The sequence below is a fragment of the Phocoena phocoena genome, chromosome 16, assembly GCF_963924675.1.
Source record: "Phocoena phocoena chromosome 16, mPhoPho1.1, whole genome shotgun sequence".
Taxonomy (NCBI): domain Eukaryota; kingdom Metazoa; phylum Chordata; class Mammalia; order Artiodactyla; family Phocoenidae; genus Phocoena; species Phocoena phocoena.
Window position 1 is genome coordinate 16,522,459 of NC_089234.1, and position 20,064 is coordinate 16,542,522.

At 49.3% G+C, this 20,064-nt stretch overlaps 2 protein-coding genes across 2 annotated transcripts in view; one reads left to right on the plus strand and one right to left on the minus strand.

Moving 5' to 3' along the window:
• The window catches only part of NRAP (nebulin related anchoring protein), a 69,616-nt gene extending 60,493 nt beyond the window's left edge, over window positions 1-9,123 (plus strand). The window contains 6 exon segments of the mRNA XM_065894071.1: window positions 458-556; window positions 2,400-2,504; window positions 5,846-5,955; window positions 7,274-7,583; window positions 8,344-8,475; window positions 9,019-9,123. Coding sequence (XP_065750143.1) covers window positions 458-556; window positions 2,400-2,504; window positions 5,846-5,955; window positions 7,274-7,583; window positions 8,344-8,475; window positions 9,019-9,123 — 861 coding nt within the window.
• The window catches only part of HABP2 (hyaluronan binding protein 2), a 36,904-nt gene continuing 25,362 nt past the window's right edge, over window positions 8,523-20,064 (minus strand). Inside the window, exons 5-13 of the mRNA XM_065894072.1 lie at window positions 19,469-19,585; window positions 18,596-18,715; window positions 17,928-18,099; window positions 16,619-16,716; window positions 14,963-15,203; window positions 14,414-14,556; window positions 13,577-13,711; window positions 12,056-12,201; window positions 8,523-9,879 (exon numbers count right to left, since the gene is read on the minus strand). Coding sequence (XP_065750144.1) covers window positions 9,715-9,879; window positions 12,056-12,201; window positions 13,577-13,711; window positions 14,414-14,556; window positions 14,963-15,203; window positions 16,619-16,716; window positions 17,928-18,099; window positions 18,596-18,715; window positions 19,469-19,585 — 1,337 coding nt within the window. The 3' untranslated portion in view covers window positions 8,523-9,714. The remainder of the gene's footprint in view (window positions 9,880-12,055; window positions 12,202-13,576; window positions 13,712-14,413; window positions 14,557-14,962; window positions 15,204-16,618; window positions 16,717-17,927; window positions 18,100-18,595; window positions 18,716-19,468; window positions 19,586-20,064) is intronic.

Consider the following 20,064-nt stretch of genomic DNA (forward strand, 5'->3'; position numbering starts at 1 on the left):
GGGGTCGTCTGACTTCAGAGGCTGTGAAAAGTTGCACAGAGATGGTTACGTTCACTGAACTCCCCGCCGTATTGATGACCTAGAGAGTCTTGCCCTGGGAGCTCGTTGAGGGTGCCACAGCTTTCTTCAGTTCCTTAATGACAGAACCTACTTTTATAGGGTCTGAGCAGGGCCACCTTGTTGCTGGATCCCTCCCTTTATTGAATTCCTTTATTGTGATAAGCTGTGGCATTTTGCAGCCTCTCTTTTCAAGAATGTAAATACCCGGAAAATGTTCCTTATCACAGAGGCAGCTTGGATCTCTTCCGTATGCTGGTGAGGTGCCCACCAAGAAGAGAGACGTGTTTTCCAATCACGTCATTGGCACATTTGGTACTGAGTAGATGGGGTGAAGCTGCACTCAGAAAAGTGCATGGTGTTTGATTGTTTCATGAGAATCTTGGTCCTTCTCTTATAGACCAAATACCGTAAAAAACCAGACACTATCAAATTCACCACGGTGGTTGACTCTCCAGACCTAGTTCATGCCAAGAACAGCTACATGCATTGCAATGAGGTGGGTGTTTTCTCTTCACTCATCCCAGGCCCAGGAGTGGGTAGTGCTGTGCAGTGGTCAGTGCTTAAGATGTGAGGGCAAACCTTTTGTCCCTTCCCCGGGCGATCTTGGGTCAGTTTTCTAATGTCTTCTAACTCCGGTTCCCTTATTTGAAAGGAGGGTAATAATAGCAACCATTTCGTAAGATTGAGTGAATTAAATGAGGGTTAAATAAATAAAAGTACGTGAAGCTTTTAGCAAGTATCGGAACATAGTAAGTCCTCAATAAATGTCTCTAGTTTGACTCATAATCATAACAATAGTAATACTAAGTATTATTGACGATTCCTTACCGAACACTAGATCAGATACATCTTAATTGTTGATAAATGATAATGGAGTTAAAAGCTTAGCATAAGCCAATTAGGAAAACAAAACAAAACAAAACGGCTATATCAAAAGCTTCTTTCTGCTTTTACTCTCTATATGATTTAGCCCCATTTCTTCTCTCTGTATTAATTTCAAAGAATAGGAAGTTACATATATATTTTTTTCTCTGAAATTGTCCAGGGATTGGATTTTGCACACTGACAAAGCTGCCCCATGTTCACAGAGCCCAAATGTTGTACTGACCAGTTGACATTTGCAAAACCCAAATTGAATTTGGGAAAGGGTTGGAATATTAAATATTATATTTCCTCTCTAAAACTGGATGAGACTCAACCGCTTCCTAAAATTGTTTGCAATTCTTAGATCGCTGCCCTAAAAATAGCAACTAAGATAAAGCTTGAGGTTTGTTTTTGTTTTTGTTTTTGTTTTTTTGCGGTGTGCGGGCCTCTCGCTGTTGTGGCCTCGCCCGTTGCAGAGCACAGGCTCCGGACGCGCAGGCTCAGCGGCCATGGCTCACGGGCCCAGCTGCTCTGCGGCATGTGAGATCCTCCCGGACCGGGGCACGAACCCGTGTTCCCTGCATCGGCAGGCGGACTCTCAACCACTGCGCCACCAGGGAAGCCCAAGCTTGAGTTTTAAAATTGTGTCTTCTTGGGACACAGGGTGGACTGTGAAAACTTGACACTTCTGAACAGATATTAAGGCATCTAAGACTTTTTAGCTGTTGTGTCTTTTTATTATTACTATTAGGGTTAAGTAGCAGAGGTATGAAGGCATCTTGTCACTAGTAAAAAGCTTGAGCAATGACCGGTTGCAAAGGTTCTCTGAAATATCCACCCACTTTTACTGTTAGTGAAACACACAGGTACAGCCAGCCAGGGTGATGGTTTGTGACCCTTTTGGGGCAAATCTTGATGAATATTTTAAGCAGGGTTTATTTAAAACCAACCCCGGGGGCTTCCCTGGCGGCGCAGTGGTTGAGAATCTGCCTGCCAATGCAGGAGACATGGGTTCGAGCCCTGGTCTGGGAGGATCCCACATGCCACGGAGCGACTAGGCCCGTGAGCCACAATTACTGAGCCTGCGCGTCTGGAGCCTGTGCTCCGCAACAAGAGAGGCCGCGGGGCCGCCATAGTGAGAGGCCCGCGCACGACGATGAAGAGTGGCCCCCGCTTGCCACAACTAGAGAAAGCCCTCCCACAGAAACGAAGACCCAACACAGCCAAAAATTAATTAATTAATTAATAAACTCCTACCCCCAACATCTTCTTAAAAGAAAAAAAAAAAACAACCCCGCCACCGCCTGACCCTGGCCACATGGGCCCCTCCCTTCCTGGGTGGCTTCTGGAGGGATGCTCTCCATGGGCTTCTGTGCCCTGGGCGAGGGAGGGGCAGGAAAGGGAATCGGCCCCTTCTTCACCTTGGCTGCAGCAAGTGCGGGTTTTCCATTTACTGTGAGCCTTCTTCCCCACAGCGCCTGTACAGGTCAGGGGATGCCGAATCCCGGCACAGATACACCCTGGTCCCCGACCACCCCGATTTCACTAGAGCCCGCCTCAACGCGCTGCATCTGAGCGATGTAAGTGAACCAGCGGTTCGTGTGGTGTGTGCCTGTTTCTGTAAAATGATCTGTGTCCAAACGGGATTTTATTTGTTAAAAAAAAAAAAAATGTCCCAGGAAGGGAGGCTGGAGTGGAAAGAACCATGGATTGAGAGTGGGACAAGCGACATGTGTGACTTTGAGCCACTTTCCTCGCTGGGCCTCAGTTTCCCAGCTGTAAAATGGGGCTGGAGCTGTGCTAGCCGATGCCTGTGGTCCTTCTAGCTCTCAAATCCTAATGCTGGGCATGGCTCCAGAGACCTCAGTCAGGTGCTGGGTTACGGCCAGAGCAGTGTTGCCGGTGCCCTGGCCCCGCGGGTGTAGACACCTGCTCTGTTTGTTCTTTGGACACCTCTCCTTAGCCATTCAGAGCAGTGTAAGTTTGGAGACAAAGTGGTGCTTTCTCTGCTTTCTGCCGTTTAGAAAGATGCTGCAATTGTAGTCCATCTGGTCCAAACACAATCCGCTCCTTTGTGTGTGAGGCTGTAGACCCCAACACGTCTGTTTCCCTTGGATGTGTGCCCTTTGCATGCATCACGGAGATGCTGTTTCCTAAACCCAGGCTTGTTGGCAGGGGTTGGAGGCCCCTGGTTGTAATAGAATAGGCGGCCGCTCTTCCAGCAAAGCTGTGATCCTGGGATAACAGGTATCGAGGCGGCAGAATCAAAAGACGCTGTCAGATCAGAATAACACAGGCTGAGTGTGTCGGCCTGGGGCAGCGCGGGGCCTCCCAGAGTCTGGCCATTCTTCCCCGCCCTGGCCCGGCCATTGTGTCCTGGGGCTCCGTGAAGATCAACAGGGGGTTGGCGAGAGGCGCCTTCTAGTTAGCGTGTGTATTAGTTTGTTGCGTTTGTAAAGCCCTGTGGGATCCCACACAGTGAATGTGATGGTGCTTTGTAAATATGAGTTATTATGACCATTTGATGCTTTTGAGGGCTGTGGGAGGGATAATTTTAGAACAGCAGCTCTGGTGGGCTGACCTCCATCTGGGGAAGCGGGACCTCCCCTCCGCGGAGCTGGTGGGCTGACCTCCATCTGGGGAAGCGGGACCTCCCCTCCGCGGAGCTCGGACAAAACATCCATCTCATTAATGCGGCAAGGCCCCCATTAGAGGAACTATTGGAGGCCCATGGCCCTGGAAACTGGGATAAAACTACCAGCCCATCTGGGGCCCAGCTTAAGGAGGACAGCCACCCCAGGCTGGTGGCAGAAGCATCTCTCCTCCCACGAGGGATGCCAGTCTGCCGAGTTCCGGAGCTGAAATTAGCCGCCAGGGCATGCGGGTATGGAGAACTCATGGACCTCTTTTGAAAGAGCACTTCTTCGGGGGCGTGGAGGATACGCACAATTGGATCAAGTGCTCTGTGAGGATGATGTGGAGGGAAGGTGACCTTCCTGGGCAAAGAAAGCCACTGAGATGTGTAAGGCAGCCGAAATAACTAAAGAATCAAATGACTCTAATGTGTGAGGATGAGGGCAAAGCTGTGCCCACTGTGATAAAGAAGAGGAGCACCCAGGGTTCCAAATCAAAGCGCCTGCGAAGTCTAAAGGCTCCCAGTGGCAAGGCAAGAACCTCAACAGAATAAAAAAAACCCGGGGAGGAAGTGATGACAATCAAGCAAATAGTATATAGGGAGACAGGAGACGGGGGTCCAGCACCTCTGGGAGAACACCAATTTGGGCCGTGCCCTGGAGTTGACCCTCTGTTACAGAGCCTCAGAGGCTGGGATGCGTTGAACACCAGAGTGGGCTGACCTCGGAGTTTGATTATGTGGATGGGTCGGTGTCATTCCCTAGCCCAGATCTGGCATGGAGGCGCTCATTAGGAAGGCACCGCAGCAGACCCCTTTCCAGGGAATGATAAGGGCTTTGACTCGATTTGCTAGTCTAACATTTGCGGGACCATCAGAACAGGAAGCATAATGCTGGAGGGGCTGGTTAGTCTGTCATTGTCTGAATGCCCCTCCCCTTCCTCATACCTCTCGGTCCCGCCGGCTAAACTCAGTAGTGACCCAGGAAATCTAATCCTTTGGGCCCTGATTGTGATCTGTCCGTAAGGTGATGACCCCAGCGATGATTGGTTCTGTACTTCTCGCTGCTTGAGCAAAATAGGCGTCTGGCTCCTGGTTTGTTGTGTTGGGGCCAGAGGCGGGGATGAAGGTGGAGGTGGCGACCAGCAGCAGGGAAGAACGATGAGCTCCACCGCGCTTGGCTCAAGCTTTCCATGGTCCCCGCTAGCTCCAGGCCCGGTTGTGGGGTGGCGTGAGGGCACTTCGCTTTTTTTGTGCCACTTTTCCTGGGCTTAATCCCCCGAATCCCCTGTAGAACAGAGCCTCAGCCTTGACCTCTATTTCCAAGTGACAAAAGTAAGGTTCTTAAGGGCCCCCTCACCTGCCCTGGCTCTGGGAATGAGTGAGAGACCGACACGCTCTGGGGCTGTCACTTTGTCATCTGTTGGCGATGTGCCTCGCCTGCTGTCTCCCTTCTCTGTGGCGGAATAAAGAACAGCCTTCCGCTGGGATCTCCAGATGACTCCTTTCATGGAGCCATTCCCTTATCTTGAAAAAAAAAAAAATTAGCTACATGAAGGCACGGGAGATTTTGATGCCTCCATCGGTGATGTGGGTCTACCTGAGGACTGAGAGGATGTGATTACAGACTCCCCGAGGGTGTGTGAGAACAACTTGAAAAGGGAAAAAAATGAAAGAGGAAGATGTGACATACGGGGGTCAGGAACTCGGGCAGGTTCCTGACAATCAATTTAATTCGGGGGAAGGCTCTCCCCTCAGTGCAGGCACCAGGGGTGCATGTGGGATACAGCATGCTTCATAGGGATGCTGTGACATGGCATCAGAGGTAGCCCAGGGGCCCCCAGGAAGTCAGTGGAGCCAGTGAACATGTGGGTGCCAGGACCCAAGGAACAGAACCTTCGGCATGTGGGAAGAAACAGGGTTCTTGAACTTTTGAGTTTGGGCATCTAGAAGCTGCAAACCTGAAACACTGAAATAAAAGCAAAGACAGAAAGAAGGGGGTCAGGGGCACCTGGTACCAGTGGGTTGTAGCAAATGAGCCAGACCCACAGACCCCAAGACCCACCAGAGCAGGGCCTGATGCTCAGGCTGGGGGCTGAGAGCCGAAGCCCTTTGTGGCCAGAGCTGGGCAAGTCCTCAGGATGGATGTGGGACCACGGGCTCTGCCATTCTGGGCACCAGCAAGACAGAGGGTGCGTGTTTAGGAGCCACTCCCACTGAGAGCCAGCAACATTCCAGACATGGAGCTCCTCACTCCCCGCTCACTCATTTCTTTGTTTCCCCAACTAGAAAGTCTACAGAAACTCTTGGGAACAGACCCGGGATGGTGGCTATGACTTCAGGCTGGACGCCATCCCGTTCCAGACCGCCCGGGCATCCAGGGAGATTGCCAGTGACGTAAGACCTCACATTCTCTCCCTCTTCTCTCTCTCTCTCTCTCACTGATAGGTTTTGCTCTGGTTTTCCCAGATCTGTTGAAAGGCAAACCACCGGCAACCAAAACTGAACAAATATTTCAAATGAAAGAAAAAAGTTGGCCTTATTTTTTAGCATCTTAGCCAGAAATTTGGAATTGGGGAGGGTTGTATTCCCACTCCCTCTGTTTTAAGAGAGGCACTCTTAAAGGTTGATGCGTGTGGACAGTACCTAGAAGTCAATTAACGTATGGTTGATTTGTTGACCTTTAATTGAGGGACGATTTTTTTTTAGCTGAAGTGCACTGTGATGGGATAGAAAGAGATTGGGTTTCCCCCCTAGATTGGCTTGAGTTCAAATCCTGACTCAGTCACTTAGGAATTGGCTCTATGGTCTTGGGCAAGTTGCTTAAATTCTCTGAACTCAAATATCTCCATCTATGAAATAGACATCTAATACTGGTCTCCTAGGATTGATGTAGGGATGAAACCAAAAGGGTTCATAGTGTCATGCACAGAACATGACAAAACACGGCAGCTTCCGTTACTGAATAGGAAGATATCATTAACTAGATACGTCATCATTCACGAGTGGCTTGTTACTGGTCCAAAGTGAGATAAGTACAGAAATCAAGAGCAAGCATTCAGAAACGTTCTTAGCAATTAGACGTTATGACCTCCAAGCCTGTGACTGGTGGACTTCTCTGGCTGAGCAGAGTAGAGGCCAGTTTTTATGTGTTGTCAAATGTACCTGGTACCACTACATACTAATCCCAGGCAGGAGGACTGCATATCGGACTTTTGACAGATTGGAAATTTTAAAAATCGAAACAAAATGAATCCTGTCCTTCACTATAGATGGTTTGAGGAGCATTGGACTGGGTCCCTGCAAGCTGGAAAGAATCAAAGGATGAGCGGCTACTGAGAGAGTGGGCACATTTTTCTTGCTGTTGGATTATTAACCATTACAGCAGCAATAATACCAGCAGCCAACACTCGGTGGGCATATGAGCCTGTGCCAGACATGAAGCTCAGCCCCCACTGAATCCTCTCAATGTCCCATGGGGTGGAGGTTCATTCTCCCATTTTATCAGGTGGGGAAACCAAGAAACCAGAGAGACTCAGTAACTGACCCAAGGCCACACAGCTAGTAGGCAACAGAGGGAGATCCAGATCCCAGGTCTACTTGAATCCAAAGCTGTGTCCTTAACCCACGGCTGAACCTCCTGCTGAGATCCTGAGGACTGGTCCTAGAAGGGAGGTGGGCACCCATGACCCCCCTCTGCACCTCTGACCTGCACTCCCGGTACAGAGAGGCCTCCCTGCGGGACTGGGGCCTGCCGACTGGGTACTGCAGCATCCACGACGACCCGAGGATGAAGCGTTTCCTCAGTGTCAGCAAACTCCAGAGTGACAACGAGTACAGGAAGGACTTCGCTAAGAGTCGGTCCCAGTTCCACAGCCGCCCAGACCGGCCTGGCTTCCTCTAAGCCAAGAGGAGCCAGCAGCTGGCCAGCAGTGTGTGCTACAGGCAGCCCCTGCCCTAGCCCACCTGAGACCCAGAGCAGCCGGGCCTGAAGCATGCCGAGAAGGCCCACGAGCTGCAGAGCGATGTGGGCTGCCCTCACTCCCTGGCCGAGGCCCGGCCTCTGGGGCCTCTTCATAAGAGATGGCCAGAATCCCATGTCCCATGTTACCTTCAGGGAGGACCTGGGCTGAGATAGAACCCAGGAGACCTAACTCAAGAGTGCCAGAAGAAATGACAGGAATTGCAATGTACTGAGTCCCTCCTGTGGGCCAGGCTCTGTGCCGAATGCTTTCTGAGCGCCGTGCCACATAGCTCTCACAACCAGCCCATCACTGCCCCAGTTCACAGATGGGGAACCTGAGGCTTAGAGAGGTGAAGTAACAAACTCAAGATCACATGGCAAATAAGTGGCGGGCCTGGGATCTGAGCCCCATTTGGTCTGATGCGAGAGCACAAGCTCTTCATTGCTGTGCTGTACTCTTTCCAAGGGATCTTAGTAGTCGCCTGGACCGTGACCTTTCTCTGGGGGGCAACTGAAACCCAAAAAAGGGAAATGACTTCCGTAAGGCCACAGAGCAAGTCAACATGGGAGCTCGGCCTTGAGCCAGGTCTCTGACCCTCCACCCCCGTTACAGCCCCATCACTTGAATGGAAAGATGCAGAGGACAGCGTTATGCTGGCCCAGCTCCCAGCACACAGGGTCCTCGATGCCAGGGAGCTCCTGCTTAAGCTGAATTGCCTCCCTTGACGGGGCTTCACTGACAGCATATTCTCCAGGGCAGGCTTTTTAAGCCTCCCCGCAAAGCCTGCTGACCTATTCCTCTTGCCTCCCTCCTCCCCCCAAGGTTAAGTACAAATCAGACTTGAACCTGACCAGAGGTATTGGCTGGACACCTCCTGGCTCCTACAAAGTGGAAATGGCTCGGCGGGCTGCAGAGCTGGCCAACGCGAGGGGCCTGGGTCTCCGGGGAGCTTACGTGAGTAGCGGGCTGGCTTGCAAGACCATGGGGGAAAGGCAAACTCATTGTTTCTTTTCAAACTTTATTTTTGGCCAAAGGTCAGCTGGCTCTAAAGACATGTGAAATGCAGCTCAGGCAAGGTGCCTAATTTCATGGGTCTGAGGTGACCAGGAGGATGACACCCGGGTTAAACTTCCTGCAGGGTTTTCTCTGAAGTCACAGCCATAAGTTCTTCGGAGACAAAACGTGCCGGGGCTACATCAGTAGCAGCCGCGGCAGCCCAGGCTGTGCTGTTTGCTCGTTACATTCACGGAAGGGGTCAGGGACTTGCTGGCTACAACAGTCTGGGTTTTGAACCCTACTTTGTTCGGAAGAAAGATGCCACGTCTAAATGAGAGATTGGCTTTACTTCTCTCTCTTTCTTGCCTTGAGGATCCTTCTTCTTGGGGAGGACGGAGGAGGGAGAAAGGGAGGGGAGGGCCAGCATTTTAGACAGCTTGTCCTACGGGAGCAGGACAGAAGGTTCGTCTTAACTCAGGGAGGTGTGTTTGATTTCTGCAGGGGGGGCAGGAGGCTGTAGAGACTGGAGATGATCAGAGGGGGGATGTGAACCCAGATGCCACCGAGATTCTTCACGTCAAAAGGAGGAAGGCCCTGCCGTTGTGAGTGGGCGGCGTCCACCTGGGATTCTTGGGAGAGAAGCTGGAGAGGAAGTTTGCACGCCAGGGACATACATGGCTTCAGTTGGGGCCAACTGTGAAAACAGCACCCCAGCCCATGCTCCGATCCTCCTTTATTAAAATAACAACCCTCTGAAAGTGGGTGGAGAATGTTGTATTTTGGTCCCGTCAGACACCTAGAAGTGGGTGGCCCTGTTGCGTGCCTTGAGTGTCTGGGATGAGGAATAAAGATGTAAAGGTGACCCCCACTGAGGCTAAGCCGTCTGAAATCTCACATTTGCAAATGTCCATGTCCGAGGTGAAGGCAGTCGATGAACACTGATTTTCTAGAAGCTACAATTGTTGGAAGGGAAGCAAACATCATATACTTCAGGTTGAGTGTCTCATTTCTGGGTTTCCCAGGAGGGAGCCTGAGGATGTGGTGGCCATGCTGGTCCAGGGCACCCCAGGCTGGGCAGCAGTGGTCTCTGATTAGAGCCTGGATACTCGGAGGCGTCAGGGGCTGCCCACGGCTGCCCGTGAGGCCTCGCCTTGGCTGGGTGTTAAGGAGGATGGGCTGTGAGCTTTGGAAGACACCTCAAAAGCTAGCCTCCCTTTCCATGGTGGCTTTGATCCAAGTCAGGAATTTGGTCACTTGGGTGTAGACTCCTGGCTTCTTCCCACACTCCAGGCCCCAGCTCACGATCCCATAGACGTAGTAGGTACCGTCCTTCTCACAGGTCAGAGGGCCTCCAGAGTCACCCTATGGGAAAAAGACGCAGGAGTCAGCCTTGTGAATAGGAATACATTCAGAGACAGCCCCACCCTCCGTGAGGGGATGCCGGGGGTGGGGGTGGGGCGGGGGTGGGGGGAGACTGCTGGCCAGCCCTGGGGAAAGTAGCAACAAGGCTCTTCCAATGCCTCATGTGACGCAGTGCTCTGAAGGGAGAGAAACAAATACCGACCTACGTCCTGAGTCAGTGAGGGCTTCCTGAGTCAGAGAAGCCACGGGGCCGGGGCCCAGTGCCAGGCCCAGCCCTACTTCCTGACCCGCCGTGACTCTTAGTGATACAGGTATTACAAGGGGCCCTCAACTTCTCATTCCAGCAGGGATCTGGCGTAGGCTGAGAGGTGCCCTGTTTGGATAGAGCCCTTCCAGGGCCCACAAGGGCACACACATGGCAAGGAGGATGGGGCTCAGAGGCAGCATGACCTTGATGTTTAACATGGTCCATGGAGTTAGATCTGCTGGGCTCCAAACCAGGCTTACCGCCTGCTGGCCAACGGGGCCTCGGTTTCTCACACTGTAAACCGTGGATAGTAACAGAACCCCTGCCCCGCCCTGAGGGTCATGTGAGGACTAATGTTTGTAAAACACATAGAACAGTGCCTGGTTCATATTAAACCCCCAGTTACACACACACACACACACACACACACACACACACACTGCTGCTTACGCACCGCGACTGGTAGGATTTTTAATGAATTGTCTCTTTCAATCTTAGCTACAATCTGCTGATTTTATGGATACACTCTTTCCGTTTTATAGATTAGACACCTGAGGTTGGAGAATTATTTCGGTGCAGTGGGTTGAATGTTTATGTCCCGCTGCCCCCAAATTCATATGCTGAAGCCTAATCCTCACTGGGATGTTATTAGGAGGTGGGGCTTTGGGGAGGTGATTAGGTCATGAGGGTGGAGGCTTCATGCATGGTATTAGTGCCCTTATAGAGGAGACCCTAGAGAACTAGCTTTCTCTCTCCACCATGAGAGGACACAATGAGGAGTTGGCAGTCTGCAACCTGGAAGAGGGTCCTCACCAGAACCCACCCATGCCGGCACCTGATTTCAGACTTCCAGCCTCCAGGACTGTGAGAAATAAATGTCTGTTTTTTAAGCCAGCCACCAAGTCTAAGGTAATTTTTTATAGAGGCCCGAGCTGACTAAGCCATTCAGTGATTGATAAAGGTCACAAAGTAAAGGATAGAAGCAGCTTTCAAACCCATGACCATCTGCTTTTAAAGCCTACAAGGGAAGCCCTTGAAATACCTAGAGAATTGAACAATCTGTTTTCTTATTCGTCTTCTAGGGACTTAGGGAAAATCAATCCCATCTGCCCACACGCCTCCTTTGATTAGGCGGATATCTGTGGCTCCTTGGGAAGGGGCAGAGGGTCACAGTACAGCCACAAACCCTGGGGAGAGTGATTGTGATTTCCCATCCCCAAAGGGGCTCGAGGCTGGGAGATCATTGTTGGGTCCCTTTGTAGGGAGGAGCTCAGATTTGAATGTGCCCATGCTGGTCCCCCAAAGTCCTATATGGTGGCTGGTGTCAGGCAGGTTCTAAATTGGCTCTGGCCACAGAGAAGCCGCTCAGCCAATTAGTTTATTAGGGTTAAATCACCCTCCCCCTTCACACACACACACACACACACACACACACACACACACACACATTTAAACCCTAATGGTTAGTCAATATTATCGTGAATCCTCTGGCGTCTCATCTCTCTCCTTCCAAGCACTGGTCTTTGGGACTGTTCCCTGCTTATTGGGATTCGCAGACAAGCTGCCCAGTGCTGAGGCCATTTAAACGCAGTGGAGCAAATTCCTGCTCTGCCACTTGCCACCCAGGTGCTATAGGCCAAGATGGTTTCTCTAAGCATCTGTACAATGGTGATAATGACATCCCCTTCACCAGATGGTTGTGAGAATTAAGTTGGACAATGTGGGCAAAGTGACAGCTATGGTTATCATGCTGGGTCGTCCTGGTTTGATGTGGACTCAGATTTGCCAGAGGACAGACGTGTCCCCTCTAGCTTAATGGCAGGTGGGTCTCTGAACCCACCTCCCAGCCCAGGGTTCTAAGGGCCCTCTGTGCCCGGTGTAAGGTCCTGTCAGCCCCTCCTTCTTCAAGTACCATTTGGAGTCTCTGACCTGGCAGGAGTCTTGCCCAGGCTTCTGGAGGTTTCCTGCACAAATCATACTGTCATCGATCATGTGGTCATACAGTCGGCGGGAGTTGCACACAGTGTTGCTGATGAGCTTGACTTTGGCGTCCAGGATCTGGTGGGACCCGTCTCCTGAGGGGCAGAGAAAGGAGGTTGCCACTGCAGAGACCAGGCTGGAACCTGCCCCACCAGAAGCCAGCAGCAGTCAGAAGAGGGCCACCAGACCTGAGCTCGGCAGGAAGGGTTTTCACAGGAGATGGGCAGAGCAGCCTCATCTTTCAGGGCTGGGGACTCTTCGCTTTCAGCCTTCACGACGGTTCTACAGACCTTCAGTGCTGTGCTTATCCCATGCAGCAGAATCATTTATGCCCTCCTCTGTCTCCCCAGCTAGACGGTGAGGTTGGGCAAGCAGGGATGGTGTCTCAAACCTATTTTTAATTTCCCATGCCTGACAGAGGGCTGCACGTAGTAGAGACTTCATGATGCGTGAAGTGCCCTGGTTGATCACCTAGAGTGCCTGCTTCCCAGAGAAGACGTTTCCTTGCCTAAAGAACCTCTGTTCTTCTCGATCTGCTCTCGTCAGCACCACGATGCTGAAAGGTTTACCTGGACTCCAGTGAAGTTAGCTACAAAAATGTTGCCTGGTTAACCCTAAATCTAATTATCTATCAGAAATCTTCTTTCCCAGAAGCCTTCTGACAAATGTGTGTATTACATTTCACTTTCTTCATGAATATGGGCCTATTTAAAGTGATTCTTGCTTTCCATTATTTGGAACAAGATTTGGGGGGAAGAGAAATCTATTTTGAGTATTTGAGAGAGACTTGATATACACTTCTGAATTTCATATGTGAGAGGATGTAACCTTGTCAGTACTATAAGAAAAGTAGCCCTTTGGTTACTTTTTAAGATCAGACCAAATCCTAGAGATAAATCAATAGCTTGACTTAACAAAAATTTCTAGAATGCTACTATGTAGAGAGCCTTGACCAAAGCACCGTAGTAGAGTCAAAGGTGAATGAAACCTGACCCCTGCCCTCCAGGGGCTGACTTAATGAATATATCTGGAGAATTCTATCGTCTCTTGTTATCATGATTCCAAACCTAGGATGTTATTGGGAAACCGAAACTCAGCTGTCCAAGTCAAGTGAGAAAGCCAAGAACCTAATACAAGTCTGTCTGACTCCAAAATCCATCTTCTTTCTAATTTATCCTCTTTCCAATGTACCTAGGAAAGGAAAAAGTTCTCCATGGATACAGGATCAAGGCTTGTTGAAAGTCAAAGATCTAAGGGTTGGGGCCAAGGACAGATATGGAGATCAGAGAAGACTCCTTGAAGGTGATGAGATTTAACTGGAGCTTGAGAGATGGGGCAATCCCTTTCTTTGGTTTATACATTTTGAATATAACACTGATATCTAGTTCAGGAGGGCAGTTGAGTGTAACCCTTTCTTGTCTGGTGGATGTAACTCACCTGGGCCTCAGGAGAATGCATGGCCAGACTCACCTGTTTCTGTAACACCCCAGCCGGAGATGTGACACTCAGTCCCAGGGGGAAAGGGACCATCAGGCAAACATACAGTTTTCACATATTTGGATTCCAGAGCACAGTGACCATCCACTGGCTTTAGCTTGAGCAAAGCTAGGTAGAGAAAGGGGAAATGGGCAATGATATCCTCTCTGTCAAAGAAGCATCAGCTTCAACTTGATTGGAAGGTGGACCTAGCAAAGCCCCATTCCCAATAACTAAAAGGACTCTCCGTTGGTCATTTCATTCTTTTAACTTTCAATTCGGAGGAGTAATAACACTTCAGGCTGAGTTTTAAATTACTTCTAATCCTTGTTTTTAAAAAAACAGGCTTTAAGGGGGAAAAAACGATATCGAGGAAGCAGAAGGAGTGAGAGGTCTGTGAATGGAGAAATAGGGGACAGAACTAAGCAGGAGGCAGATCAAGTACGTCATTGCCTACCAGGTGCCAGGTGTGCATGGGGATACGTGAACATCACGTCGCTTAGCACACAGGAAGTGGAGACTGTACATCAGTGTGCCCGTTTTACAGCAGAGGGAATTGAAGCTCAGAGAGGTGAGCCAGCTCTTAGTTCAAGGCTGAGCTCTCTCCACAACGCAATGTTCCTAGCATCTCTTCCCCTCAGTTTAAGAACTTGTGCCCATGTATCTGCAAAGCTAACACAGATCTTGAAGAACTAAAACACTCTACCTTACAGGGTCTATGAGGGACCAAGAAGGCAACAGCACCTTCTAGAACCAAACCTCAGCTTTCCATCAGTAGAGAAACCCACCCAGGACAAGACCCATGGGAGAGCCACGATAGAAGAGACTTGCCAATGTCGTTGTAGGGAATGTCGTCTCTTTCGTCATAGTGGCTGTACTTGAATATCTTCTCCACCCCAAAGCTCTGCTCGTGGAATTCTGTCTTCGTCAGGTCCTGGTCCCCTAGCACCACTTTCAGATATTTGGCTTTTAAGCTATAAGGGAAAGTAAGATGATCAGGAACTAGCCCTGGAATTTGAGAGCCTGGAGCCACACCCTGGCTCTGCTCCTGGTCAGCTGTGTGACCTTTGACAGATGACCTGACCTTCTCGCACCTCAGCATCCCCATCTGTAATCATGGTCTTGCTAAAGAACTCTCCTGCTCGTCTTTAAGTAGCTAGTTTCGAGGCTTGCATGTCATAACACATGTAATGCACGTGGTGAGCATTCTACACATGGGAGCTCTCTTCTATCTGGTTGTAAGGAAACATCCTTTTGCCCTTGGAGCAAGATCCGACCCCCAGGTCCTGCCAGAGTTGCCAAGATGCTGCTCAGATGGGGGGAGAAGAACACCCCTGGAGACTGCAGCCACCCTAACCTCTGCTCCCAGCAGGCACCTACTCGGTGCAGTGGGCGGCAGTCAGCACCCAGCAGGGGTGGATCAACGTCCCCCCACAGAAATGGCCCTGGGGCATGGAGATGGTCAGTCGCAACGAGGTCTGCAGGGACGCCTGCCATGGGTGCTTGCCCGCTGTGCTCTTAAAGCCGCCGTAGATCCTCTTGACCTTCCTGTCTGCTGTCTCAGTCCTCCCGCATGAGTCAAACTCGGGAAGTTTGGTCAGGGGCTCTGAGTTGGCAACATCTGTGAAGCACAAGCAAAATAAATCACACTTCTCACCCTCCCTGCAGATCCTCAGAAGGACCTTGTCAGAGGTATGGCTCTGCATCCGGACGCTTAACTAGTGTCCAGAGCTAAGAGACTATACTGGTGCATATAGGATAGGCACGTGTGCAGTTAGCATTTGTGGAATACATTGATTAATACAAAGCGAGTCTATAGGATTAATGATGAAGATGTTGCTTTTTCCTTCTTATTCTGACATGTAGACAGACACATAAAAAATGTTTATCACTTATACGTGGAATCTAAAAAATACAACAGGTTAGTGAATGTGACAAAAAAAAAGAAGCAGACTCACAGATATAGAGAACAAATTAGTGGTTAGCAGTGGGGAGACAGAAGGAGGGAGGGGCAAGACAGGGGTAGGGATTAAGAGGTATGAACTATCAGGTATAAAATAAGCTACAAGGATATATTGTTCAACGGGGGAATATAGCCAATATTTTATAACTATAAATGGAGTACAACCTTTAAAAATTGTGAATCACTGTAGTGTACACCTATAACTTACATAATATTGTACAGCAAATATACTTCAATAAAAAATGTGTGTATAAATATATAACTCCATCTCTGGGTATGTATTTAACTATTTGTTAATGCACACATATATTCTGGAGGCTTTTTTGGTGCCTAGGGGAAGATATTCAGATGAAGTAGAGCGGGGGAGAGAAGACATTTGCACACATAACTGTCATGCAAAGGGGAGAGCAGCAAGTGTTGCATGGATGGTGCCCAATCTATTCCATGCAGTTTGTAAGAAGGGAGAGGTAATATTTCACTTGGTAAATCTTGGAGGACTTCCTGGAGGAGTGGTTACTTGGGTTGATTCTCAAAGAATGGTTGGATATGAACAAAAGCGGGTATGGGACACAGTATTACAGACAGAGGTGACCATAAGAGCAAAGGCACAGAAATGAAACTGTCCAGGGAAGTAATTCCATTGAGCAGAGGGAGGGTGCATTGCTTCAGACGTGGGTAGAGAGGTGGGCTAAGGCAGCGAGGCAGGAAGACTGTGAGGCTGGAATTCAGTCCATGCTGTATCCTGAGAGGCTGTGGAGACCCAGCCACTGTTTGATCACCACTGTACACGGAAGGCCTGGCATAGCGCCTGGCATCCAGCAAGCAATCGATCAGTATTTGCTGAGTGAACTGACTGGGAGTCAGGAAGCCTGAGTTTACAAAGGTATCCAAGTCTGCTCGACCTCCCGAGAGGGGAGCAGAGGGTTGAGCAGTTGGGTTGCCACTGGGATGGCAAATGGTAAAGCAGGAGTTGTGGAAGGACCGGGGTAGGACAGAGAGGGAGTTCCAGGAACATCTGTCTATGGCTCTGCAACCTCCCCACTACCCGGGCCTCCAGACAGCCACAGACTTACCTAGGGCTGAGCAGGCGGGGACATCACAGTACTCCCATTTCACCTTTGCATTGTTTACTTTAAAGAAACACCAGGGCTTTTGGTCTTCATCTGGGTTTCTAAAATTAAAAAAAAACAAAGTAAGCCGGAGTCAAGGCTTGGTGAACTCGCTGGACCTCATTAAAAGTCCTTTGAGTAAGAGAGCACCAAGCTCTCGCATCCCCCTGGGACCACATTCCATTCCATTCCTCCAACAGGTTAGCAAACCTTGACATATTAGGGTGGTTATAATCTGGGGGCCAAATCTTAACTTCCAGAGGAGAATCTCAATAACCAGGGAGTAGTTCACGAGCTTTGTGCCAGGTCCACGGGACATATTACATTGTTTGTAGGAAAATAAATGAGATCCCTGTTGAAGATCCTTCTTTGTCAGGAAAGTGAAATAACTACAGAAACATGGTGAGAGTAGGGCTCCTCTGCCCAAACCTTCAAGTTCTGTGCATGGGAATTCTCTGAGAGCGGCTGCTGGGGGTCACCCTGAAGACAGTCCCATGGAGGGGGCAGCTCAAGGTAAGTGAAAGTAGAAGGAAAACTGTGTCTTGTGCTAGGGAAATCCTCTTGCTTAATGGAACCAGTTTAAAGCCATACAAAAAAATCTCTGTTTCTATATGCAGACCATGCATGTCCTTGGTCTTGGTTAGACAATGAGCTGTGGGAGGAAGCCAACAGGATGGTCAGGAAGACGGGGAAGAAGGTACCAGTCATCACCAGGGATAGAAATGGCATTATTCTTATTTGGGAAAACCTGCACATCCTTGTGTCAGAGACCGTCATGCTAACCAAACATTCCATTTTCCATTTATCCCTTTGAAGTTCCATTTATCCCTTGAAGTTGTGTGAGACTATATGACTATTTCCGGCCAACGAAACATGTGTGGTAAGATGATGTGTCACTTCTAGGCTGAGGTGGTAAAAACCTCACGCTCCATGTTCCAGTCTCGCCTTGCCCTTCCTGTGTATTTGAGTAACTAAGTGAAGCTAAGAATACCCGCTACCTCCACACCCAACCTACATGACACGCGTAGCATTAATGGGAAATTAACATTGATGTGCTCAAGCCACTGGGATTTGGGGGTTGTTCGTTACAGCAGCATAACCTAACCTATCCTGAGTTGGAAAATCTTCCTAGAGAGAAAGCTGATGAGTTTCAGTGTTCCGTTCCAAAATTTCGAAGCTGGCCCAGGAGAACTAGGAGCAGAGGGGAGGGACAAACAAATCCCTCCATTGACAAGTGGCCAAGACGGAGGACAGGGAGGATGGTAAGCTTTACCTGCAGAAGTTGTGCTCCCCAATCCCATGGGCCTCAGCATCCTCCATAAACATGTTGTAATTCTCCTTCAAGAGGAGGTGGGAGTTCCAGTAAAGGCATGAGTGCTGGTTGATTGTCTTACTCACTTTCCCTCGGTAAGAGTAGCCATCACCAACATAGCAGTCATCAGAACCTTGGAGAGAGCAGTTGGGAATGTGAGAACTGAGACCAGCTGGTGTGCCATGCCTGGAAAGGACTTGGCAGGTATATCAGGTGGTGAGAGGATTGGGCCTGAATGCTGATCACCCTGAGGTTTCACTACGAGTTCCCAGAAATAAGGTGGTTTGAATGCTCCACATTCAACCCAGCTTAAAAACAAGGAATATCATGGGGGTGGGGGTGAGAGCTGAGTTCTTTAATTTTGGCTCAAACAAGAACCAGTGGTAGGTAGGTTGAGGCCCAAGGATACCCAGGAGTGCTTGACTTGCCTGCGCTATATCCCAGTTTATGACTTCCTCTACATGGAGCCAGACATACCCTACGCCCTTAGGCTGGAAGGCCGAGGCAATAGCAGAGCTTGGGAATTGACTTGAACCCTGTTCTGGCAACAAAATGCAAACAGATAAAGGAGTCCAGAGGCCTCACACGTGTCCCTGAGTTTCTGATGAAGTGGTACTATAGACCCATACCTATTTCACAGAGTTTCCCCTTGAACTGGTCAGGACAGGTGCAGGTGAACTTGGATCTCCGCCTATGCCGGGAGCAGGTGCCGCCATTTTGGCAGGGATTTGGCCTGCATGCAGGAACCGCTGTGAACACAGGAAGTGGGTCCAGGAAGGCTCTTTAGAAGGAGTTGCAGCTACATCTGAGCTGATGAGGAGGTATTGGTGGCACTTTTCTGGTGTCCATCCTTTCACAAAAATGGGTCACCAAAGGGGAAAGAGAGACCCACTGACATGCAAGAAAACATACACACAGACCTTAAGAACATAAGCAAACATGGATGAAGCAATATGATGGAGGCCAGCAAAAAAGAGTCTATAAGTAGATGAGTCGCTCAGTGAGGAAAAACAAGATGCATAGACTGAGCAGGAATTTGGGGGCCAGTCTGAGCTAGGTTGAAACTTAGCTCTGCCTCTTGACAGCTGAGTGACCATAAGCAAGTTAGCTAACCTTTCTGAACTTCAATTTCTTCACCTGTAAAACTGTTTCTTGTAGTGTTTTGGGGACAATGTGAGAGAGAATGTAAATCTCCTGGGACAATGCCTGACTCATAGCTGTGAATAAATATACATGGCCCATTCTAGGAAAAGACCAGGGCTTACTTCCTAGATGAAATGAGTTTCAAGATGATTATTTTTTGTTGGGAAGAGACACAGACAAGTCAATTCTCACTGGACTTTCCAGAGGTAATGAATCTTAGAAAGTCCTAGTTAAAAGGGCCATCTTGGATGCCACCAAAACATTGGATGTATCTGGACTTCCACACAGGAGGATATTGACATCCCAGGCACAAGCCACGGTAGAGAGAGCTTAGCATAGAAGAGGCCTCCAGCACTTACCTGTGGAGCAGTCTTCACCCCTGTAAGGGTGTTTACAGGCACAGCGGTAGTAAGGAGAACTCTGAGTAATGAGACAGTCTCCTCGGCCACATGGGTTGTTCTTGCATTTGTTTTGCACTGTAGGAGATCAATAGGGAAGTAGGGACAAAGTACAGGACATTATTTGGGGCACATTTTACTTTGAGAGGTACCTGTACAGTACAATGTTCGGGAGGGGAGTGTGGGGGCGTGGGGAGAGGTGGTGTTGGTGAGTGATAGAGCATATGCCCCCTGTCCATGGTTCTGAAACATCATGCTCCCCACCTAGACAAGGCTTCTCTCTTGTCCTTGGGTCGTGGATGATTGCTTCCCAGTTCCTTATGAGCTTCTAGGGCTCATAGTCTTTATTATGCGATTTTTATAAACACCTTGATCATTTTTACACCTTCAGAAAAGTGGAGCTGCAATTTGAGTTTCTCCATTGTATAGCTGATTTTATATTCCATTTACAATTTTGTCATTCTTCCAAGAAGTTGAGGGATAAACCCAGTGACTATGTTTGTGCCTGATATCCCAAACCATCTTAAAAAATTTATTGAAAGATTTTGTAGGATTGA